The sequence below is a fragment of the Echeneis naucrates genome, chromosome 8 (genome assembly GCF_900963305.1).
Source record: "Echeneis naucrates chromosome 8, fEcheNa1.1, whole genome shotgun sequence".
Classification (NCBI taxonomy): Eukaryota; Metazoa; Chordata; class Actinopteri; order Carangiformes; family Echeneidae; genus Echeneis; species Echeneis naucrates.
The window spans coordinates 18,222,641-18,247,121 of record NC_042518.1 but is presented as its reverse complement, the minus strand read 5'-3'; the positions used below and the strand labels follow the sequence as shown (position 1 = coordinate 18,247,121).

Genomic DNA, 24,481 nt, shown 5'->3' with positions numbered 1-24,481 from the left:
TTGTGTGAGGGGTTTGCGTGCGTGCGTGCGCTCATGCACGTTTGTCTATGTGCCTAGAAAAGCCAATGAGACGAAGAGCTGATAATAGATGCAAATTATCCCTGAAACCGACTCATACACACACACATACACACGAGGGCAAGGAAGAGAGAGAGAAATAGAGAAAGAGAAGGAGAGAGCGCGCGCCAGAGAAAGCCAGATAGAGAGAGGGAGAGGGCGAGAGAGAGGAAGAAAAAATATGAAACAACTCATTTGCAGAGGAGTAAATCACCGAAAACCCGTTTGAGGGAGCGACAGGGCTCCGCTTACAGCGTTAACACCGGAATTGTGATGCGCACGAGCCCTTCCTCCTGTACTTCTTCTCCTTCTCCTTCCTCTTCTTCCTCTTCTTCTTCTTCTTCTGCTATTTCTTGTTCTTTGCCCGATATTTTATGGAATCTGTGTGATTGTTCTTGTTGTGGTGGTGGTGGCTGTGGCTGTTTCTGCTCTGGGTGGCTGCCTTTACCGTTATTCACATCGCAACCGGCTCCTCTCTTGTGGCCGTAAGAGGGGAAACACCACAACAACGGTCACCGACACCGGCGGCGGACCTGCCTCACTCTTTCTCTGCCTCCCTCCCCTTCGGCTCTCTGTGTCGGTGTTCCGTTGCCTCAAAGCGCACGCCAGAAGCAGAGAAAGATTGGTGAAAGCCGCAGGTCGCCTCCTACAGCCCCTGTCTGACTGCCGAGCTCAACACAAACTGAAACAACAAATAACAAAAAAAAAAAAAGAAAAAAGATGAGTTCATATTTCGTCAACTCTCTCTTCTCCAAATATAAAAGCGGGGACTCGTTACGTCCGAACTACTACGAGTGCGGTTTCGCGCAGGACTTGGCCGGCAGCCGGCCCACCGTAGTGTACGGCCCGGGCTCCGGCGCAAGCTTTCAGCACGCTCCGCAGATCCAGGACTTCTACCACCACAGCGCCTCCACGCTGCCCAGCAACCCCTACCAGCAGAGCCCCTGCGCAGTAACTTGCCACGGCGAGCCGGGCAACTTCTACGGATACGACGCCTTGCAGCGGCAGACGCTTTTCGGGGCCCAGGACGCGGATCTGGTCCAGTACAGCGACTGTAAGCTGGGAGGCGCCCCGGGGCTCGGCGGCGAGGAAGCGGAGGGGACAGAGCAAAGCCCCTCGCCGACGCAGCTGTTTCCCTGGATGAGGCCGCAAGGTGAGGAAACGGAGAGGCTGTTTTGTTTTTAATCTTTGCCTTGTTCACAAAAGCTGGGAGAAGGTGAGTGCCCGTCAGGAGCACAGGGAATACAGCATCCCTGACCAAGACACTGGGGTAGAAAGATAAAAATGGTTTTAAAAACAGCCTTTCAAGCTGTTTGTTTAGCGCTTCCTGTGTTCGAGGTGGGATAGAAAAGCTCTTTTATGGTTTTATTGACAACACCAAAAGTTGTGAATGACTTTAAGGCTTGACTATCCCCGTCATACAGTGAAAGAAAGGAGAAGGAGCTGCTAAAAAAACTTCATGGTAACCCACTACACACACAAATGTAACTAGATGCATCCGCTACATTTAGTCAAGCAGCTCTGACTTGGGTTAAACTTTTACTGCTTCTTTTTTACGACTTGTCTGTGGTCTCTGGGACTGGTTGTTTGGCTACATGGTGGTCAGTTCTCCACAGCTCCACAGGGTTAAAGGAGGCAGTGCATGTGTGTGTGTGTGTGTGTGTGTGTGTGTGTGTGTGTGGGTGTGTGTGTGTGTGTGTGTGTGTGTGTTGTGTGCGTGTGTGTTAGGGGTGGGGATGGGGGGCATTAAGTTAAGATGTCTTGACTCGAATTGAGCGCCTTCACATTCACAGTGTGTGTGCTCTGAACTTACAGGCCTGTCTGATCCGTCAGCTCAGATATCAGGATGGTCCTCCAAGCTACGCCACCGTGCTGTGCTTCAGATTTAAGATGCTCTGCTTCAGTGTCTTGTGTGACACACAGCTTGCGAATAAGGATCAGGAATGAGTGGTCTCACTCCATCAGATTATAAATCACAAGCGAGCAATGCGGGTTTAAAAAATTATTTGCATTATAGCTGGGTTTATTATTGATGGGTTAAAGCAGGACCACAATAAAACTGATTATGCGAGAACCAGAGGCAGAGGGAGAGAGGGGGGAGGGGGAAGGGGATGTCAGTGAATGGATTGAAATGTATAGTAGCCTATTTTGTTTGAGCCCATATTTCTTGTGTTTTAGTGTGTGTATGTGTGTGTGCCCGTATATGTGTTTGTGTGCGTGTGTGAGTGCGTTTATTGGTTATATTTTTGGCTTTGTTTTTATTTCTGTATTTTCTGAAGTGACACTACAGACCAGACAAGGTCTGCCAATGACTCCATAATTACAACCATATTATAATGATACAATAATTAAAAGAATAAGCAAACATTAAACCACTTCTGTATTCACTCGAAGACGGTATCCTTTACACACCTGCTAAACTAACGGTAATAATAGTTTATCATTCAGTATTTACGCGCGGTTGCGCCATGCTGCTCCTCTTTTTGCCTGTGTTGGAGGTTTCCCTTTTGTGCAGCCTGTAAATTGCTATCATTTCCGTCTTTAAAGCCGCTGTTAGCGGGTATTTCCCTCACACCTGCCCGGGTGCCACAGCTTTAGGTAGAGTGGCCACACTCATGCAAGCACTGGGCTAAAAACGACTTCTTAAGCGGTTAATCGCTTCATCACCGACTGTGACACAGGTTTTTCCGTTGATTTATAGTTAAGAAAGTAAAGATGGGCTTAACGGCAGTGCATGCTTGTGTGCAGTCGGCTTGGTCATCCGGGGGCTGCAAAGTGTAATGAAAACAGGAAGACTTCGTCCGAGGAAGCATTGTGAACGCGGGGTTACAGCCCAATGTACGAGGTGCTTGGATATTGTCCTTACTCTGTGTCAGGATTTATCACTTATAATAGCAGAGAAAGGTGGAAGGGTTTTTATGGGTGAAACGGGAGGATGGGGCACAGCGGCGGACGGTTATCACGTTTACCTCGGAAATTCCCCTTTAATGAGGCGGTACATTTCATAATTTGTATTATAAAAAGGATTCTCTTCCTTACGCCTCCACACTTTTATGTTATAATGTGAGTGGTGAGGGAGGCTCCTGCTCACTGAATATGTCTGGAATACTCCCGGAGCTGGGGGTTTAATATGGGAATTTCACTCTGAACTCATGAATAGGAGCCCAGTTTATGACTTTCCCGGAGCGGTGTATGACTTTCTTAGTATGACCTCAAAATGAAAACAGGATTAGAATAAAAGCCTGATTGGTACGCGGAATTAATATATTAGGTGCTTGGTGCTTATTTTATTGGCTTTGTAAAGGTTTCGTGTGCAATGGGTTTTACAAATGTTTCACAATCCCGCGACTTGTATTATTTAAAAAAAATAAAAAACAGCATGTAATCATTTTTGCCCGCCTTAGAACATGAAAGTTCCAAATAAACGAAAATGGAAAGTGTTTATTTCTCGAAAAGCTGTTTGATCCTCCTGCAGGGCGTGCGGTGTGTGACGGCTGTGATGTTGTGAACTACCCGAGGTTGGGGGTTACATTTCCCATGCACGTTCGCCCGAAAAAGAAAAAAAAATCTCCAGTTCAAAGCGTCCGTGCTGTTATTTTATCCAGGAAAAAGTTCGCCATTTCCCTTAATTCATGTCTGGTGACAGCAGTGAATGTGGCGCCCAGTTCCCTCCAGTCTCTGCAGCACGAAATCACGGCGCCAGCCTTGTGACAGATAACACATACAAGACATTTACATCACTTACAACTTCGTGTATTTCCATAAAGACTCCCTTGTCTTGCTCCTGTGGCTGCTTTAACATAATAGCAGCTCTGCGCCCATAGATGAACACAGAGGAAATCCAGTGGGATCAAAACAGCCACAGCACCTCGGGACCGCAGTTCGTGGCATAATGACGTGTAATACACGCTGACGATGCTCCCACCGTTTACCTGCAGACTTTATGACCAGCTATAATGTGATGGCTGGTGCAGCTCCATCAAAGGCTCTCCTCTATTTCTTTATGTCATCCTGAAACTTTTTTTTCTGGAGAGAGGTGGTGTCAATACCACACTACACTACACTCAATTATGCACAATCAATAAGCAACAATGAACAACGAATGGGGATGTTCTGTATCAACTGCCTGTAGCAGGCTGCTGGTTCTGTGCAACTTTTACAGGGCGCATTGGTGGTTTTAAGTGAAGTTTATGTCACAAAATCCCAGTTTTATTTATTTATTTATTTTTTAATTAAAGTGTCTTCATGTTCCCAGAGCTGCCGTCCAGACTGGAGGGGTCGGGCCGCTGTAAACCGGTGTAATTATCCTTGTGTCGCTCAGTGTGATGCGGGCGTAGAGATGACCAGAGGTTTTGTCCTGTCCTGAGAAGGTGACTGATGTTTCACAGACACAAACACCTTTCCTTCTTCACGTCTGTGAAAAAGCTAAAGTCTGTTTATTATGCAATATTTTGCACTATATAAAGGATGCACAGGATATATTATCATTTTATATTACGGCATGTTAGTTACCTGTTGGTTCCGGTGAAGCCGTTCGAAAAATTATATAATAACTCTATTTATTTTTCATTGTTTGAACTGTTCCTAATTAAAAGTCTTCGTTCGCTCTATCATGATCTTTGTTTCGATGCGCGATCATTCTTTTTCTCTTTTAAAACTATTTAATATCATCAAATATTCATGTGAACTTCAGTGAGTGCTCAGTAGATGTGTCTTGGTTATATAAGAGTTTTCATGATGACTGCAGCGGCTGATGGTGCAGTTTGAGATGATACCTGAAGAGCAGTAGTAAAAAGTCTCTCTCTTTCTGTCTCTCTGTGTTAATTCATCCATTCACCTTCTACCGCTTATCCGTTTCCGGGTCGCAGGGGGTGCTGGAGACGAACAACCACTCACGGGCAATTCAGAGTCAGCAATTAAGCTAAACATGCACGTCTTTGGACGGTGGGAGACCATCGTATGTGTGTGTGTGTGTGAGAGAGAGAGAGTGTGTGTGATTTACCTATAAAAAATGGGTTTTGCCAATATTAGGTTAATTGAACTTGGATAATTAATTAATTAAATTCTATATGTAAAGGTGAAGATTTTGTGCATTTTGTTCTTGTTTTTAATGGATATCAATTTTAAGACCTTTGGGGCTTTTTTTATAATTAAAACTCACCTCTCTTTTTTGATAGTTGTGTGTAATGTTTATATGACCAGTCTAACAATGCTTAATTACTGATTTGCTGAGAATTAAAATAAATCAATTAATAAAATTGACGATGTCATGTAAATCTGGGATTCGTATAGGGTTTTATAGGCGACTATAAACCCTTATAGATAAAGCTACTGGAGGAGGAAAAACAAATGTATTGGATGTCTCTGTTTTGATGACGTTATGAGAGTAAAAAGTGGTCAACAGTTCCATAATGTGAAGTTGGGTATACAGTATTAAGCTCGGTCAGGTAACCTGTTGGCCTCTTAAGGCAATATTAGATAATGAGTGATGCCTTTGAAGATGTAAGAAGAAAATGTAAGAATGCAGATCTGTCTCTAATAGCCCCCCTCCTCTATTATTTTCCCCTTTCCCGCACACCAACTCCCCAGTAGCTGCGGGCAGGAGGCGTGGCCGGCAGACCTACAGCCGCTACCAGACCCTGGAGCTGGAGAAGGAGTTCCTGTTCAACCCTTACCTGACCCGGAAACGCCGCATCGAGGTGTCGCACGCGCTGGCGCTGACAGAGAGACAGGTTAAGATCTGGTTCCAGAACCGGAGGATGAAATGGAAGAAGGAGAACAATAAGGACAAGTTCCCAAGCAGCAAGAGTGAGCAGGAGGCTGTGGAGAGGGAAAGGAGAGAGAAGGAACTGCGGGACGGCGGAGGAGGAAGTGGAGGAGAAGGTGGTGGAGGTGGTGGAGGAGGAGGCGCGGTGGCAGTGGCGGGCACGGCGGGCACGGCGGGATCACAAGCCCCAGTCAATGAGGATTGCTGCGAGAAAACCCACAAGCAAATGTAGGGGTCTAAGAAAGAGGAAAGTTCATTTGGGGTGGGGGGGGGGGTGGGGGGGGGTGTTAAAGAGGGAAAGATGGGAGGACGAGGAGGGTATGAATGCTGGACCAGAAGGGGTGAGGATGGGTGGGGGCTGCGTTTGTCTTAATTGAGGGCATTGGACGACCCCGCTTGTCTTCACGATCCAATCCATGCACAGAAACTCGAGTTTCCAAAATGGAGACTGGTGAGCGGACCGGAGGGGCCTTGCGCCTCTGACTGCCAACTGTAGAAACTGCGGCAAGAAAAAAATGACGCAATGAAGCAACATGAACTTTAAAAAAGAGAATTGATTGGGGGGGGGAGGTGATCAATATGTCAAACAAACATAGTCTAGCCTACTTTAGTGTTTAAAACAAACAAACAAAAAAAAAAAGAAAAAGTAAAAGAAAGACAGACAGAAAGGGAAAAAAACGATAGCTTCATTTCTTTGTGGAACAATTATCGTGGAAACATTTCTATATTGTTAGAAGTTTATCATTAACAATTTTATCTTTGGCAGCTGTATAGTTTTTAAGTTAAAAATGATGATGGTGCACTTTTTACTGTACTTCTCACTTATATGTTGTTGTTGTTGTTATGGTAATGATTGATGATGACGATTACGTAGCAATTAATGAAATTTCCAACAACATGAAACTGCCTATTTATGCCATTTTAGTGGGTCGGGTCTCTTTTTTACACACTCTAATTGTTGTTTTAGTTGTTCTTTTGATCGATAGTGTTTGTTTTATGTTGTCATCCTTTTTCTCTTTTTGGGTAAAAAGCATGCGCACAGTTCAGATTAAAAAAAGAGAGCATTCATAAAAATAAAAACGAGGAAAAAATGCAGCAAAATGTTGTTTTCTGAATTTAATGTGAAGAAGAAGAGCCAGAGATGGTTTAATGACATATTTTACTCTTTGAGATCAGGACAGGAAAGATTTTATTAAATCAGAAGGAAATGAAGTATTAGTCAATTAAAAAAATCAAACGGTGATCGATAATTGAAAGGAAGAAGTCGATGCCCTTACTTACTTACTACTTACTGACTGACTTATTCTTTCTACACTCCATGCTATTTATCCTTACCCTCTTCCTTCTCCTTCCCCCTCCTCTCTCTGTCAGCACTCAGACTGAGAAGACAGATCAGTTTAGCAGGCCAATCATTTAAGCCCTGACTCGGAAGTCCCTCCCACCCCACACACAATCCAAATCGTATCCAAACATCACTTTATTTATGGCCTGGTCCTCCACCTCTAGTTACATTATTACCGGCCCTTACACAATGCCTTCAATCATCATCACCATCACGACTTGAGGTCGGATTGTTTCCATATGGGCAGATCAAACGCATTGAGCATGCACAGTTACATGTTCAGATATATCTTAATACTGTGGTCACTGTAGCTCCTGACTTCAACAGGACCCTCCGATTTGATATGTCGCGGATGTGTCTGATTAACTATGGAGGGGTAACTATAGGAAACAAACTCAGTGGGTGGGTTTGGGCTCAAACCTTTAATATGAGGTCCAACACCTAACAGATGCTGCCAACTTCACTCTTGCTGGGTTTGTTATCATCCGTCAGTTAGAAAGTGAGTGTATGACTTTGAAAGCTTGAAACCCTCTATTCCTCTTTAGGGTCAGTCTAGTTCCAAAACACTTTTACATGAAATCTTATATCTCCTACTTCACTATCACCTGTCATTAGACCCCCCTTTGTCTGCTATATGTACATTACTTTCAAACTCCTTCAGCCTACAGTGCAGGCTCTCTGCTGAATTATTTAACATGAGACCAAAGTAGAGGGAGCTCTCACTCAGTGGAAAGCTCCCTGTGTAGACACATGGTATCAAACACCTGTTCATAAGATGATTAGTGCTGCTCCAGACCCGCAAACTGAACTTTTGGGTGAAAATGATGGAATGCCAATTCAAAATTACTCAAACTGTTCAGTTGAAGCTTTCTGGTTCAGTTTAATGCCAACATTATACTTTTAACATGTAACACACCCAACCAGACATTTTCAGGGAGTTACAATGAGAGTCCTGTGCTGTAGTAGTGCAGGACAGGGTGAAACATTTAGGAGCCCCTATGGCCAAAGTTTCTTATTGGATCCAACCCTATCATAATGAATGCTACACAAAGGGATTTCCTTGAATTGATTTTTGCTTAAATAAAGATTTTGCACCGCATGGTAATTGCAAAAATAACAATATCCAAAACTAAACATTATCAATTTGAAAAGTTGGGAACACATAGTTTTGTAGATCTGTTACATAGCCGTCATGAAACTTAGGCTCAGTCTTTCCACCACTTAGCCCAAAATAAGGCGTGCAAAGGAAGGTGGAGTAGATTCACAGTGGACAAAAAAGTGGACCTCAACAGGGAGTTTGGTATGTATTTTAAACATGATTATTCCATAACTTTGTGAATACAACAACAAAGCTCTCTAAGGATATAGCACCTATGTAATGAACCAACTCAGGTTTTTGACTGAAAATCATTGCATCTTATTTTTAAGATTAATCCCATGCAAACTTTTCACAGAACACTGTCATATCATAGAATAATTTCATATATTTCAAATAAATTTACACATTTCACATTTTTCATGTATTTCTAACAGTTTATGTGGTATCATCTGCAGGGTTACAAACTAAAGAAATACTCCTGCGGATCTCATTAAAAAATAGAGACAAATCGTTAAGGTATATTAGTTTGGATGGCTTTCTATTTAAATAATTACATATAATAAAAAACTATAATTTACAGGATTGTAATTGCGCCAATTGTTCAATAAAAGTATCATCAATAAAACAACAATGAACCAACTGGAACATGCTCAATTGGGAGGTTTAGAGGCAAGATGGATTAAAAAACTGATGTTAGCCCTAATTAAATTAATTTAAGGGAACATAAGGATTTGTGAAGTACAACAGGGGTTGGTTGCAACTATTATTCCTCTAATCAGTAACAGGCTGACACTCAATTAGACCATTGCCCAATCTGAAAAACAGAAGACATATTCAATAGCTACTACTGCATTTGTTATGTTTTTATTAACTCAAAATTCACTCAGAGGTATGAAAATAATCTTTTCATAATAAACCATCCTAATATTGTTTAGATTTCAGAAATTCTTTAATTAAAACACACTGAAGCTTGATTTGTTGACTTTTAAGAGTAAAAGAATAGATACCATGTGTCAAGGTCAGTGTAGCTTTAATATTATGGTGGTCACAACAGGAAAGAAGTAAATTCACAATAGTTTTAACACATTTAGATAACAATACGAAAAACATACAGCCTTTGTCCTACATCCCAATAAATGAAATATAATTGTAAATTTGAAGACAGAAGAAAGTATTCATTTAAATCATTATACATTTATTTGTACTGGGTATTACAGTGAATCAATGTGGACTCAATTGGGTTATGATCTATGCAAGAGGACTTATTACAAAAAAAAATAACGATACTATAGTATTGTTGTAACACATTAAAGTGTTTATTATGAAATTATGCATTTATTTCAAAATCTTTTGCAACCAACTCTGATCCCTGTTGCAACCATTTCCACTGAGATTTGACTCAGTTACAGAGTCTGAATTCTTCCATTCCAACAAATATCGACCTGTAAATGTAATGCTCATTAAACGACAAAGATCCTTTGCAGGCATACAAGTTTAATACAGGAAAGTTTGGTTGGTATTAGTCCAGGTGGTAATGGAGAGTTTGCAACAGTCCCCTACACTGAGAGCTCGCTCTGCCGTAGGACGACGTCCTTAACATGGGTGGCCTCTCGATGAGTCTAATGAGTCAGGATAAAACAAGGGAGTCCATCTCCTCTTTTAGTCCTCTCGGCAACTTTACGCACCATTCGTTTCAAGTCCAATCAATATCACATCTAATGGTGTTTTCTGCGTGAAGTGGATTTCACCCGCTTGCAGACAGGCCAAAGAGGGGTTGAGGTCTGAGCTGGATGTTGTGGCAGCCTCAGCCGTTTTGTTTTGCAGCTCTACATACGCTCAGTGATTAGTGGACACGTTCCGTGCTGCTGCGTATTGATTGTATAATAAAGACTACCTTCTTTGCTGTGTATACTTGTGCGTATTCTGCAGCGGTCACTCCTTGTGTGTTACAGACAATTTCTCCTATTATAATTCTGCATCTGGAGGGGCCCAGCTCAGCTATTGGACGTCTCGATGTCACGTGAATCCGTGATCACGTGTTTTTGGGGTAACTGAAAGGAGGGGAGGAGATGAGTTTGGGAGGGGTGATTTTTGTGGGTGTATGTAATTCTTTACACTCTTTATTTACACGCCAATAATTCACCGCCGACATTAAACCGCCCCAGGTCTACAAATCAACAGCGCCAAATTATGAGTTCCCTGCAGTTCGCCAATGCGCTGTTTTCCAAACACCAACAAGCCGCTGCGAACTGCTCCTTTCAGCTCTTCACTGACTCTTCAACTTCTCCCTCTCCGTCCTCCTTTGCTTGCCCTGCCGTATCTTCTTCTTGTGGTCGTATTTCCAGCGGATATCACCATCATGTTTCTAATGGAAGAAGCAGCGGAAGGCTCCCTTTCCCTCCCCCCTCATCTTCTCCCTCCTCCTCCTCCTTCCCCCCATCCTCTACTTCCTTATGGTTCCGTTTGTCTCTTTCGGGAAAGAACGGGAGCAGTGGGGGTGCAGAGCCCAGCACGAATCCTCCGGGCCGTGAAGAAAACTGGAGTGGAGGGGCGAGCAGCGTCCCGGGAGCCGGACAGTCGTGCTCCTCCCTGCAGACATGTGCCTCCTCCACACGGCTCCCCAGCCCGCCTCAACTCTGCTCGTCGGCGGCCAGGTTCCCCGAACGGGCCTGCAGGACGCATGGACACCCGGAGCAGCACCAGCAGCCCCAGTTAAGCCACGAGGGGCTCCAGATTTATCCCTGGATGAGAAGCTCAGGTGAGGACAGATGAGAATATGAGGCCTCTCAGGTGAGTTGAGGTAAGGGAGGGGGCGAGTGTATTTCTAAGAATAGGCCAGCGGTCTGAGTATGTGTGTGTGTGTGTGTGTGTGTTGGGGGGGGGGGGGGGGGGGCATTAGTTCGACCGAATAATTATGTTAAGCTTCCTTAAAGTGTTGGTCCGGTTGCGCAGCGGCCACTGGCGGTAGCTCAACTATGTCTGCCTCCAGTCCCACAGTCTGTCTCTTTTCTTTCACACCCGTCACTCTTTGCAGGTCTTTTATGGCTCAGCAACCTCCATAAAGCCATTGGCTAGTTTAAGACTTGGTGAATATTCATAAGGTAGTATTGTTTTAAGAATTGGAAGGGTGTCTGTAGTATTATACAGAGTTGTTGAAAGTGAAGAAAGTCTCTCCCGGTGCTCACATGGTTCTGTTTGACTCAGTTTAGCTCAGTCCTAGCAGTCCTGTGTCTGTCCTCGCTGGCTCATGACACTACTATTGTACAACCGTACCGTCACTACAGTCAGCTGATACTATAAACACTATAAATTAGCTTTGATCTGTGAATGCCTGCCCTCTCTGCACATTGTAAAAGCGGCTTTGTGCGCCAGCAGAGGGCTGGCTGTTGAATGGATGCGGGGCCTCAGAGCCTCAATGTACGACAAGCGCTCACACCACAAAGAGCATTTTTATGCCTGCTTCAACACAGTGAATGCTGGCGCGTCAAAACTGTGAAATGCGCAGAAAGTGAAGGAAAAGTTGGTGCTCAGAGGTTAGGACTGAGATTAGCCATACAAAAAAGGCTCAGTAGAACGAACTGCATGTTTAGTTTTTGGTTTTTTATTGTTCATTTGTTTGGTTGGTTGGTTTTTCTCTGCTTATGGAGGAGATCGCTAAGACGCTAATAAGGAAGGACCTGGCTTTTACAGAAACTATCCCACTCTCTTTGTGTGTACGTGCGTGTGCGCATCATCGCTTGTCTTTTGAGCAATTGTGAAGTTAAGAAGAAGAAATTAAACCATAAAATATAAAATTTTATTTGTTTGCTTTTTAGGGTCATAAAATCAGACAGGGCAACTGATCACATATTATAAATTAATATTATAATCATAGGAACGATTTAATAAAATATAAAAGACACATTTGTAAGCTATTTTCCCTCCTGACCGTGATATGAGTAAACATGTTTTACAGTTGATTACAGGTTAACAGGCTATTAAAGAAAATTTGACTCATTATTAATAATTCCTCTAATAAAATGAAGTAAAATTGAACATATGTAAATAAATAAACACAGACAGAAATGGAGAGCAATAATAATTAAATGATGACAGAAAGTGATACGTTTTGTTCCCGGCTCACAGTGTGTGTGTGTGTGTGTGTGTGTGTGTGTGTGTGTGTGTGTGTGTGTGTGTGTGTGTGTGTGTGTGTGTGTGTGTGTGTGTGTGTGCGCGAGAGAGAGAGCGAGAGAGAGAGATTGTGTAAGTAACGAATTTATGGAGTTTAATTTAGATCCGATCGCAGCTCAGTGAGTCGGCAGGGAAAAGTAGAGTCCCGTATGTACCCGTCACTGCCGCCGAATAACACACAAGCCACGTGATCGCTTATTAACTGAGAGGACCGACTCTCGTAGGGAAGAGCGTGTACACACAGAGAGCTTTTACACAATCAGTGCGGGTTTTTTTTCTCCAGCTCTGTCTGTGTGTGTGTGTGTGTGTGTGTGTGTGTGTGTAATGTCGGCGTGGTGTTTCCGACTGTTGAAAATTTAGATTTCAGACCGGTTTCTTATTCTTAATAGTAATAGTGTAATGGCTGAGTCGTTCGCTGATGTGATAATATCATGATATTTTCTCCAGTTTAAAGTTTATTAATGGAAAACAGGAAATCAGGAAAATGCAGCTGTAAGTTCGATTGATACAGCTCACATCCCTTCAAACTATTTGGCTCCATCAGAACTGATTTATTTATCCAACTATTTAGTTAAAGTATTTTTCCAACATGGAGATGCCCATTCAATGGAAAAGTTCTGGTAAAGAGGCTGGATCTTTGACATGTTGCTCTTTATTAAAGCTGTACAGCCAGGTCACAGACTATAAAACACTGAATAATGGTTTTCACCTGATTGCTCAGATCCCTTTCTTTATTTTTCTGATGAGATGTTAATATCATCATCAATATATTGAGATGTCTAATATAAAATAGGAAGCTTTTAAAACCTTTTTGTGTTTAATTCACTACTAATACAATTAATGAAATTATCAGATGAAAAAAATCACAGCATACTCAAATTATGCACAGAAGCAGACAGCTTTCAACACTCTGCCTTCATTTGTTGGCATAAAAGTGTAAGAACATTGGAATCAATGGCGACCTGCAGTGAAGAGTGTAAATTATCTTCAACCCAAATTTCCAGAAAAATGCAGAAGGTGTGACCTCAGTCTCCACATCCTGTTCATATAGGCCAATGTTCAGTGTGTAATAAAGGTCTCATCTGCAGTGTCAGGTTACAGTCAGGACACTGGCTACAAGAGAGCCCTGTAGTCCACAGAGGGCTCAAAAATCAAAATTGAATAAATTTTACTCAATTTCTCATTCCTTTGTACAAATCAAATCAAATCAAATCAGATTTATTTGTATAGCGCCAAATCATAACAAAGTTACATCAAGGCACTTTACATATAGAGGAGGTCTAGACCAAACTCTTTATAAAATGAAGATATGGGACCAGCAGGCGTTGCAGGAACATGGGATGGCGATGAGTCACCACCTGCAGGATGAGGACAGAAAGAGAGAGGAGAGGAACTGGGAGAGACAGAGACTTTGGGAAAACATGGTTAGCAAATGCAGTACACATGCTTAGAACTGGGAGAAACAGTGATTGTTAAGAAGCATGGTTCTTATCAGCGCATGCAGGGGGGAAGGAGGGGGAGAGAGAGACAGAGAGAGAGAGATGCTCAGTCCTTCCCCCAGCAGCCTAGGCCTATAGCAGCATAGCTAAAGAGTAGAGGACTTTTAACATTTTTAACATTTTAACTATAAGCTCTGTCATACAAAAAAGTTTTAAGCCTGGTCTTGAAAATTGCTAATACTGGAAGTTGGTTCCATAGAAAAGGAGCCTGATAACTGAAAGATCTGCCTCCAGATTTACTCTTAGAGACTCTAGGAACCACAAGTAAACCTCCGTCTAGAGAACGGAGTGGCCTGCTAGGACAGTAAGGAACTATGAGCTCTCTGAGATATGATGGAACTTGCCCATTAATAGCTTTAAATGTAAACAGAAGGATTTTAAATTCTACTCTATATTTTACTGGCAGCCAATGAAGAGCAGCTAACACGGGAGGGATGTGATCTCTTTTCCTAGTTCCTGTTAATTTCCATCCAGATACCAGACAGGCTGATACTGTTTGGCCAGGAGATTTCTATCAGATGAGGGGGATGTGTTTCCAAAAATTGGTCATGAACTGTCTCTGATTAGCATGTGACATGAAAACTTCCTGCTGCCACTGATGATTGAAAATGTGAGAAGACACAGCCTGTAAGTTGCTGCTCAGATGAGCTCCTGTATGATCCTTTGCAATGTGAGGGAGCTTTATGTGTTTATGAGCCTTCACTAAAGAGTAGCTAATGCTGTTAAAGTCCAGGTAACAGTTACAGATATCAGTCCCAAAATGTTTTGAGGTTGGCCACTGATTTCTGTTACTGAAACAACTTGCATTGTGAGCTGAGTTTACTTGGAAGAGCTGAATCCTTTGGGTTCAGATGAGACGTAGCAGTTAAGCCGCAGTGTCCCAGAAATCCAGAAATCTAACTTTTATCCTCCTGGAAGCGTGGAACAGAGGGGGCAATTTTCCTTTCTGCAGAGGAATTGAGTTGAGACGTTTTTGTGGCCTGCAGATGACCTCTCTGTGGTGAAAATGCGACCCAGTTTCTCTTTAACCTTCAGGCTGTGTGTGACCTCGTGAAGACAGGAGGTCAGCTTGGTTTCTGTGGTCCCTCTCAGCATTGACCTGAGCACATTTGACATGAAGAGCAATAGATTTTTTTCCCTTTAAATCTAATTAGTGATGCTCTAACATGTCTGTTGTACACTAGCAGCCTGACTGACGTACCTAATATCATCCATTCAGGGAGTTTGCAGTGGGGGCGCAAACACAGTGGTGACAGCTTGTTCCACTCGACATTCCCCAATTGAATGCGCTGCATGCTTATCTCTCACGGTGTGTGAAGTAAATACTGAATAGTGACTCTAAGAATAGCTGGAACCACAGTTTGAGCACAGCATTTATTAACTGTTTTATGGTATTTACCCAGCCACTAGTGAAATGTGTTGGCCAGGAAGTGGAGGTGGCAAGAAGTGGCCACCAGGTGTGGACTGCAGTCCACAATAAAGTGTCTATTCATTCCCTGGTCACATCCCTCTGATTTCAAGCATTGCAATTATTCATTGATAAAACAATTATTGATACATTTAGAGGAAACTTCTATTAAATTTGGATCACAATTTAGTCACAGTTAATTATTTTCTATGATGCTGGCTTAAATATATATTTTACTAATGATTCATTAATTTCAGAAATTTTTTTATGTTGTTTTGTGTGTCTTTTGATAGCAGCTGCATTCTTTACTATTTTTGATAGATCTAGTTTGAAAATTTCATCAGTGAAGTGTCAGGGTATTCTCAGACTATTCTCAGAGTTTCCATATTAAGATATTTGAGTTTTGATTTTCTGAAAAAAATCATTACACATAATTGTTTATTAGTTGTATGTATGCATCGTTATTTCGTTTTATGTTTTAAAATATTTGAGGAATTTTGCGATTGATATTTTTGTTCTATGTACCAAAAAAGGGCAAAAATATTAAACATCATATTAGCGCCATATCATATCAGCGCTAAATCATGAGAACAAGACCCGAGAAATTTGAGTTTGAAATGAAACTGTAAATCACATATTGATGGAGATGGAGGATAAAATCTCAAAGTTGTTTGAATATGATGTAGTTGATGTATTTATTTCCAGTGAACTAAATATTTACAGGTTCATCTGACCTCCCGCTGAAACCGATGTCTTTAATTTCCCAGTAATGCGTCGTTGTGCTGATGAGCTTGGAAGCACAAAGTGCAACTCTAACTCACCTACTACATTGTCATGGATACATTTAGGATTTTATCTGCTTTGCCATGGGCGGCCACATGAATACTGTTAAGTGAACATGCAAAGTGAAACTATAAACGTCTAACCCAGGAGATCGGGTTTTGTAACAGCCTTCAAAATTAAGTGGGACATGATCCTGATGTTTGCAAGAAGTGAACCCCTGTTTAGACCTGATCCTTCTCCTCAGGGTACGGACCCAGCAACACCGAGGCATGGTTCTGTGGAACATTACTAGTCCACGGTGTGTGTGTGTGTGTGTGTGTGTGTGTGTGTGTGTGTGTGTGTGTGTGTGTGTGTGTGTGCGTGCGTGCGCGCGGGGTGGGGGGTTGTTCACATTGGGTATCAGTGTTCTTGTCTGAGCAGGTGCCGACAAGAGGCGCGGACGTCAGACTTACACCCGCCACCAGACACTCGAGCTGGAGAAGGAGTTCCACTTCAACCGGTACCTCACGAGGCGGCGGAGAATCGAGATCTCGCATTCGCTCTGTCTCACTGAGCGGCAAATCAAGATCTGGTTCCAGAACCGGAGGATGAAGTGGAAGAAGGAGAAAAAGGTGTCCGACAGCGGTTCCCCGGAAGCAGCTCTCCCAGCGGCTGATGAGCAAGAGGAACAGGAGGATGAATAACAATGGGACTGGATACAGTTTGTCAGCTGGTAGAACGTTAGGCTGTGCAGACGAAATACTAAAAGATCGCCGTTGCTCTGCTTCAGAACATTAGTCTCATCAGGAAAACTAGTGAAGAGGTGTGATATAAAATCGCTGAAAAAACATTCCTCATCTGTTCCAGATTGTGAAGAGGAAGCGCGCTCTGTAAGTGATAGGCCAACAAGAAAGCCATTTAAACTATGTAACATCCCATATTAGATCATCTAAGACACAACAGAGAAACCAGAGCGCCCTTAACATTATCATACTCAGTTTCGGGCATCAACTGTGTTTTCAGTTGTGTATTTTTATTGCTCTGATCTGCAGCAAAAAGATACAGTTTTGTTTGTGTAATGGAAGACTGCGTATAATCCTAACAGTGAACGGATGCAGTGATGGGATTTCAGTGACTATATTTCTTTTGACCCTGAGTGTTGGAAAAACCTCTACGTTTCTGATGGAGGATGATAAAAAGGATAAAAATCTAATTATTTCGTCTGCCAGCACCAATTTCAACATTAAAGCAGCCTTTAAAAAGTCTTTAAATGACCCACTTTAGCTATACTGTCACCAGTCTGCACTTTCGTTTTGAGTACGAATCCAGACTTGATTCTGTGTCTTTAGATGCTGGTGCAAAGTTACATGATAAACAGGTAATGCTGAGAGAGCTAATATATTTAAACAATGTGCAAATTGGTCAACCCTTATATCTTTGATAATGACTTTCTATCAATTGCGTATTTGTTAATAAATGGCTCTGTTGGTGTTCAAATGTGTCCTTTTCTTCTATGTAAATAATAAGAAAAAAATAACTGCAGTAACATGTCACAGCATTTTGAAACCTCCGTATTTTCTGTTTCTGTTTAAAAAAAAAAAACAAACTTATAACACACAAATTATATGACAACAACAATTGTCACATGGCCAGTCGTCATTTATGGTCTGAGACATAGCTTTCAACATGTGGTTTCTTCAGGCTTTATTGTGTGTCTGGAGAAAACTTTGTTTCATATTTGAAGCGGTTCCTAACATCCACCCAGTGCTGAGGCAGAAAGTAAGTAAATAAACTGGACGTCTAGATACTGCTTTATTATGAAGATCAAGCCTGTAGTTTACTTGGGTTACACATAACACATTATTTCCATTGTCATCAGTCATTCTTCACTCATCTCTGACTTTAAAGACTCTTAGTATAATCAGCTGCCATCCGACACTCCAGACTATCTGTAAATCTAAACCTCGTGAATTTGTCTCCTCCAGTCACAAGTAAAATTTAAATATTAGATTTTCATGTTGACCTTTAGATTACCAGAATATCTGCTCCTATTCATGTGTTTAAATAATGGAAAAAAAAGTATGGATTAATTAATTATTCCTTAGGTGTATTTTTCCAATGTTTAATTCAACAGCTTCACATTAAACTGAACCCCCAGGCTGAAATCACGACTTTCTCAACACACTTTCAGCTTGTCGACAAGTGTAAACAAAAGGCTTCATATTTATACACAAAGCAAATGAGCAGCCGTCAAATAAGACCATGTTTTCGATCAAAGCGAAAAGGAACATCTAAATATAACCATTTAATCTGATCGTTTCTGACAAATACCAGAAGCGTTTGGAAAAGCCAAGGAAATACGGATTTCTTTCAACTTTTTTTTAAGGCTAATATAATTTTAATATTTTTTATTCTTAATATGTTGTATCTTTTTTTCCTGAGACCATTATTCAAATGAACGAGTGCATTCAGTTATCTATTTTCAGGTGCATCCAACTCTGTGATTACACATATTCAATGCTTGGTAACACAACACACAAATATCTTCACCCTGCTTTATTAGGTGCTTGTACAATGCGAATAATGTGAAGGAATATTAATAATTATCTTGAAAAAGTGAACAAATATTTGCCGCCAAAAGAGCATATCTCCTGTATACCCGCAATAGTGTGAAAGCATCAAAATCTTTAACCTAACCGGATAGAAAGTATTTCTGATTTCAAGTAACTTTCCTAAATTCCATGTATTTATTCAGCCAAAGTGGGTTGGAGGAAAGGGACTTGGTGTAGGTAAGAAATACGACATCTGTCGAATAAGTGCAGGGGAGCATATAGGTTTGCACTACTGCTGGGGAAATGATATAATATTATTTTGAAGCGAGCGTGGAGAAAAACCTACATGTAGTTTAAAGCAAAAATTTTGAAAAGTCTTTGACGTCAGTCTGGGAGAAAACCACAGCAGCGAGCTCACAGCATAAACCTTCAGCTTGCGGTTGTGCCAGAAAGACCAACGTGTGCTCCGATGATGCTGTGCGAATATTCACCATGTCCCAAGCAAATTTCCAGGAGACTGTCTTGCCCTGTGGATGTCCTCGACAGACTGGAAAATCAGAAAGACCATGTAATGTGGTGGAGAACGTCGGTGAGTGGGGGGATGTTATGGCAGCTTCTGATGTCTTTATTGCGCCCATGAAAAGGCCGGAAAGCCCAATAAAACCAAGAAACAAACAAAGACACTAACCGAAGGATGGAGCGTTCCGTTTTGTACCTCCTGCTTTATTTTTCCATTAATTTTTAACCCGGGACATGAACAGAGAGTAAGCGTTGGATCCGTGTCTCTCCTAAGCAGACACCGTGGTTTTGGAGAGACACATGTGGGTCATTGAGAGTTTGAAATCAAGGTTTCCGGGCTTCAATAAGGTCCATGCTGACTGGATCTGCATGCCGTCAGTTGTGGAAACGGGTTTGGTGTGACCGGACAGACTTCAGCTTGAATTGGGAGCTCGACAGTGTTTTTATAGTCCACTCCTTTGGGCTCCATTTTTTTGGGGCTCATAGGTTGCATTTGTGAATGTTAAGTAGATCCAAGTTAAATGCAAACAGGATTGCGGAAAGCAACAAGAGAAGAAAATGATGTCAAGGTGACAGCATAGGCTGGCTGTAAAACTAGATCTTTTGTTTGCAACTGTAGCCTTTCTATCGGGAAATTGGAAAATCGAGGAAGAGCGGTGTAATTAGAACATTATTTTGCATCATTTCTAAACTCTACCAGAACAACGTGATCTTATTGAACGGCAATTTTTTTTTTTACAGAGGACAGACCCACACAGAACATTTGAACATAAGCAAGACAAGGAAAAGCGATTGATTCAGGTGTGATTGCAGATCTCTTCTATAAGATAAATTCGTCTGAGTGTGGGGGTGGTCTTCTGTGTAAAGTAAAAAATGTCTGCATTATGTATTCGCAGTGGCTGTGAGCTCCCTGCGGTTCCGGGCCTTCAGGCCGTTAAAACTGTCAGCGTTGCCGCATTGCGAAATCGCTTTTACTCACGTCCAGGCCCACAGAAGAAATTTGAAAGCGCAGGTGATGCTGCTTTGTCCGCAGATCTTCATCATTGTCATCATCATCACAGTCAGGTTTGAAAACATGCAGGGCCTGTTAACTAGAAGGAATTATCTACCCAAAAGTGCAGCTACCTTACTATGGAAACAATTAAAACAACCTCAGCCAAGACAACTACAAGCTGAACCTATAAAAAAGATTCCTTTGATTATAGCCCAGTCAAATAAATAAATAAATAAATAAATCACATTTTCATCTACATTTTCTATCTCAAGCTCTCACGAGACTGCTGAGGATTACAGACACACAACTTCCCAACATGGCACACCTCAGATGTATCTTATTCAAATTGCAATAAAGGTGAAGATGCCATGGAAATATTCGTTCTTCCACGTTAAGCGTGATTTAATTTTAAATAAACGTCATTCAAAACAAAACAAAAAATAAATCTTGGTTTTATCTGAAAATTCATCTTCATAAATAAACTGGTATGATTTATTTTATTATTATTTATTTTTGTGAAGGTGAATGAAAAGCATTAATGGACTAATCACTTATGTTGTTCATTTAGCCTACATACAACTTCACCATAACAACAGAAAAGACAGAGAAGAAATGGAAAGCAGAGAGGCTGCTTCTCCTCAGTGTTAAGCAGCTACTTGCTGTGTTCAGAGGGCTGAAGGGGAGGAAAATGGCGGCGGAGAGAGAAGGAGCAGTTCCCTTCTAACAGCACTCCATGAAGAAATGCAATAAATTCCTTGTTGTTTTATGAAAATTTACAACTTTGTGATACAATTTTATGAGTGGCCGCGCGCAGGGATTGGCCGACGGGCTGGTCATGTGGACGCGCTTAACGTGAACATGAACTTTTTATGATTTCCCAAGCGGCTATATTGCCGCTGCTGCACTCTGCTCCGGCCCGAGCTGCTGCCTCTCCTACTCTGCTCTGCCTGGGGCTCGCGAGGCGTTGCACGGAACCCGGCAACTGCAAGGAAATTAACGCTCGGCTATAATTAAGCGGACTAGTTAATGAGAATCCTAGTAGTGACTATGGAAACCGGCTCGGGGAAACATTGACAACAAGCCCCCCAACCCCACCCCCCTGCCCCCACCCCGCCCCTCCTCTTCTTGCTCTTCCTCCTAGCTATGGCTCCGCGCTCCATCTGGTCTCGTGCTGCCGTTTACGCTAAATCTGGGGACCGAGGTGTGGACAGTTCAGCTGTGATGAGGCGAAGAGGGGGCGAGCCGCGGCGTCCAACCCGGAAAACCCATCCCGGAAGAAAGCCTCATTATTTCTGATTTCAGTCCGACATTTTATTCAATTTGTCACTTGTCACCGCGAGGATGGCAATAATGTGGAGATGAAGATGACGACGGTGTTTTGACGACCGGCTGACAACGGGGGAATGCAGACCCCACCGCCAACCGCCCACTTCCCTCTCCGAATCCTCTTCCTCCTCCTCCTCCTCCTCACCTCCTCCTCACCTCCTCGCGCCGCCACCCCTCCATCCAATTATCATCCATCCATCCGGTATACACACTGTAGGACTGTCTCTTGCCATTCCGGGGTGCCTGGCTTGCCTGCGTGCGGGACGCCGGAGTAAGCTGCAGGTGTGTGGGGCTCGTGACGGATTATCAACAAACGGTAAGACCCGTTCATGCACGTTCCTTCTCTGATAACCCCGCGCGCGCCGCTGCACACGCACTGCAGGAGCAAAACAAGAATTGTGTGATTGTGCTGCTTCGGGATGATGGATTCAGGCTGTGAAAGAGCGGCTCCCTCCGGGTCAGGCTGCATGATACATAGCTCCGATCAACGGGCTCTAAATGCCTGGATTAGCCGGGTAAAGGACATCCCATCAGGTTGAAATCGGCCGTCTGACATCCGAAAGATTATCTCCAGTCTTGTTTCCCTTCTAGCCTTGCATGGTGTATGAACGGAGGCTTCATGTAAGGGCAGGTCTGTCGGGTTGGTTCAGTCAACGCTTTGAAGTCATTCATTTTTTATGTTTTTCTTTGTGGTTGTGGCAGCTAAAGCTGCTAATATGTGCACTTTCGTGTGTGTGTTTGTTCTTTTGTGCTATCGAAACGTGTTATTTTAAAGCTTTACTTCCAGAGCACAGCAAGAGCTTCCAGGTTCTTTCAGCTGACTGACAGCATTCGTGTGTGTGTGCGTGTGTGTGTGTGTGTGTGTGTGTGTGTGTGTGTGTGTGTGTAGACACAAGAATGTTTTTCTGCCTCGGTCCGTCCAGCCCACTTTTATGACTTTGCTTCCCTTCTCATTTCCTCCCTGCGGCGCTGGGTTTGTTTTTTACCCCACAGCTAACTGGTCAGGACCAACAACCCCCCTCCCAATATAACCCCACCAAACAACCCCCCACTTACATACCCTCACAACACATCTGTAGGTCTGTCTTTCTTCTCTATGGTCTCCAATTTGTTGTTGGCTCAAATATCAAACACCTCTCACCATACTGATGGGAATCTCTGCACCTCTCACACACACGCATGCACATGCTGGTGTTTCTTTATTTTTGAGGACAGTTGTTGAAATCATAATTTACATTGCCTGGCCCTTCTTCTTACCATAGGCCAAAGGCCCAGTCTTAGCGCTCTCTGAAATCAGCTCTTTGAAACTGTCCGATGGTCTCCACCTACCCAACTCCCCTCTGCAACATCCCAACATTGAATATTAGTGCTCGACGAATAGTTGTTGGATGTGGTTTCCTCTGGTCGTATTTAAGGTGGAAGAAAAACATTCGAAATGTCAACACCAACATTTTTTGTACATATATGTCATTTTGATCAAATAGACAGCACTTTGTTAATTCTCTTTTTGTGGCACATTTTATTTGTGATATTTGTATATATTTTATATAAGTTTAATGCAAATCCATTTCTGCTTGTTGTCAACACAACGCAACAAAAACATTGACACTGAAAAGGAAAGCAAGTTAAGTGACGTGATTTCGTGTGATGGCTTTTAAACACAGTCCCCTTACAGCCATATGAAGCTTTCCACGTGTTCCGGTTCAGGCCAGGGCTATGGTTAGTTTAATCGTTGGAGAAATTAGGTGACAAACAACAAACACACATACACACACACACACAATGACTTTAGGACATAAACACTGATATAATCATCTGGCATTGCTCAAGATTGTTGTGAAAGTTATATTTAAGATTATTTGTACAAGCCGCAAAGTTTTCGTTGAGTGCTTGTACAGAGATTGGCCGTCATAGAAATCCCGTGTCAAACAATCCCTCTGGTTCTCTGTCCTCGAAGAATTGACGTGAAAACCAGATTAGATCTTCCGTATTTTAAACTGAAGATTTTTTCCGAATGAATCCAAAGAGCACACACGCAGGAAGTTATACTGAAACAATTTCAGACTCAAAATTTACCCACTATGTAAGTGATTGTGGACAAGCGTCAACACATTCTGCTAAATATCACTCACACTTCGAACTGGAGACAGTTTACTCTTTGTGATGGAAAATAGACATCTAACCAACGACAGGCCTGAATACAGAATGAAACTGAAATAAATTACATATAATTTAAAATAAATAGTGAAATAAGTTAATATATAATAATATTCCGAAAACATAGGTAAATATCGCCTCAGTCGGACTAAATCATTATTTTTAAATAAATTTAAATGTAGCTAATAGGCCAATGGCAGATACAGCGTCAGTCGCAGTCGAAGCTGCTTTAGCTTAGACTCTGGCTAAAAAAGGCAATACTGGGCCTTAAGAGTGATGTAGCCTGTTTGATATCAAATTAGTGTTTTATTTATGCTGCAACCTGTTAGTAAACAGAAGAATGCCCTTATGGGACGTGTCTACATAAGAATTTCAGTGTTTGTATGTCCAGGACTAACTGTCTCCTTAATCTGCTCCCTGGTATGGGGGCATTATGCTGACACGTTGAAACAAAGGACTTTTAGCAATAAGACCAGCGATTATATTAACTGTACTTCATGAAGTTAATATTAAAAAAGCAGTTCCTCGCTTTATCACAATGATTCCAAACACGTCTCCACTCATTCGGCTTCTGTTTCTTTGATGCGCTCTATTGTGTGTTTTAGGCCTAAATTAGAAGAGTGAGAAGAACAAAGAAACACATTGTAACGCCTGCTAAAATCAGATTTACTCCTTTATTACTGACAGCATTCAGGTATTTAATTCAAACATTTTATTTAATATAACATATAAGTATATCAATATTTTTTCAGATAATCTACCCACATCTACCCAATTTATTTATATATGTTATTGTTTCTAAACATATATCAATAAACAACAAATAAAA

The 24,481-nt window shown here is 42.1% G+C and overlaps 2 protein-coding genes across 3 annotated transcripts; both read left to right on the top strand.

Moving 5' to 3' along the window:
- The first annotated feature begins 777 nt into the window (after positions 1–777).
- Positions 778–6,056, top strand: hoxb8a (homeobox B8a). 2 transcript variants are annotated; one of them, XM_029507666.1, is made up of 2 exons: positions 778–1,210; positions 5,650–6,056. In XM_029507666.1, exons 1-2 carry the CDS (start codon positions 778–780, stop codon positions 6,054–6,056), a joined length of 840 nt encoding a protein of 279 aa, XP_029363526.1. The 2 variants fall into 2 exon arrangements, with proteins under 2 accessions (XP_029363526.1, XP_029363525.1); XM_029507665.1 differs by having other exon boundaries at positions 5,647–6,056.
- Positions 6,057–10,455: 4,399 nt separating this feature from the next.
- On the top strand, positions 10,456–16,808 carry LOC115047029 (homeobox protein Hox-B7a-like). The gene is made up of 2 exons (XM_029507664.1): positions 10,456–11,023; positions 16,546–16,808. The coding sequence occupies exons 1-2, from the start codon at positions 10,456–10,458 to the stop codon at positions 16,806–16,808; spliced, it is 831 nt and encodes a 276-aa protein (XP_029363524.1).
- The last annotated feature ends 7,673 nt before the right edge of the window (positions 16,809–24,481 follow it).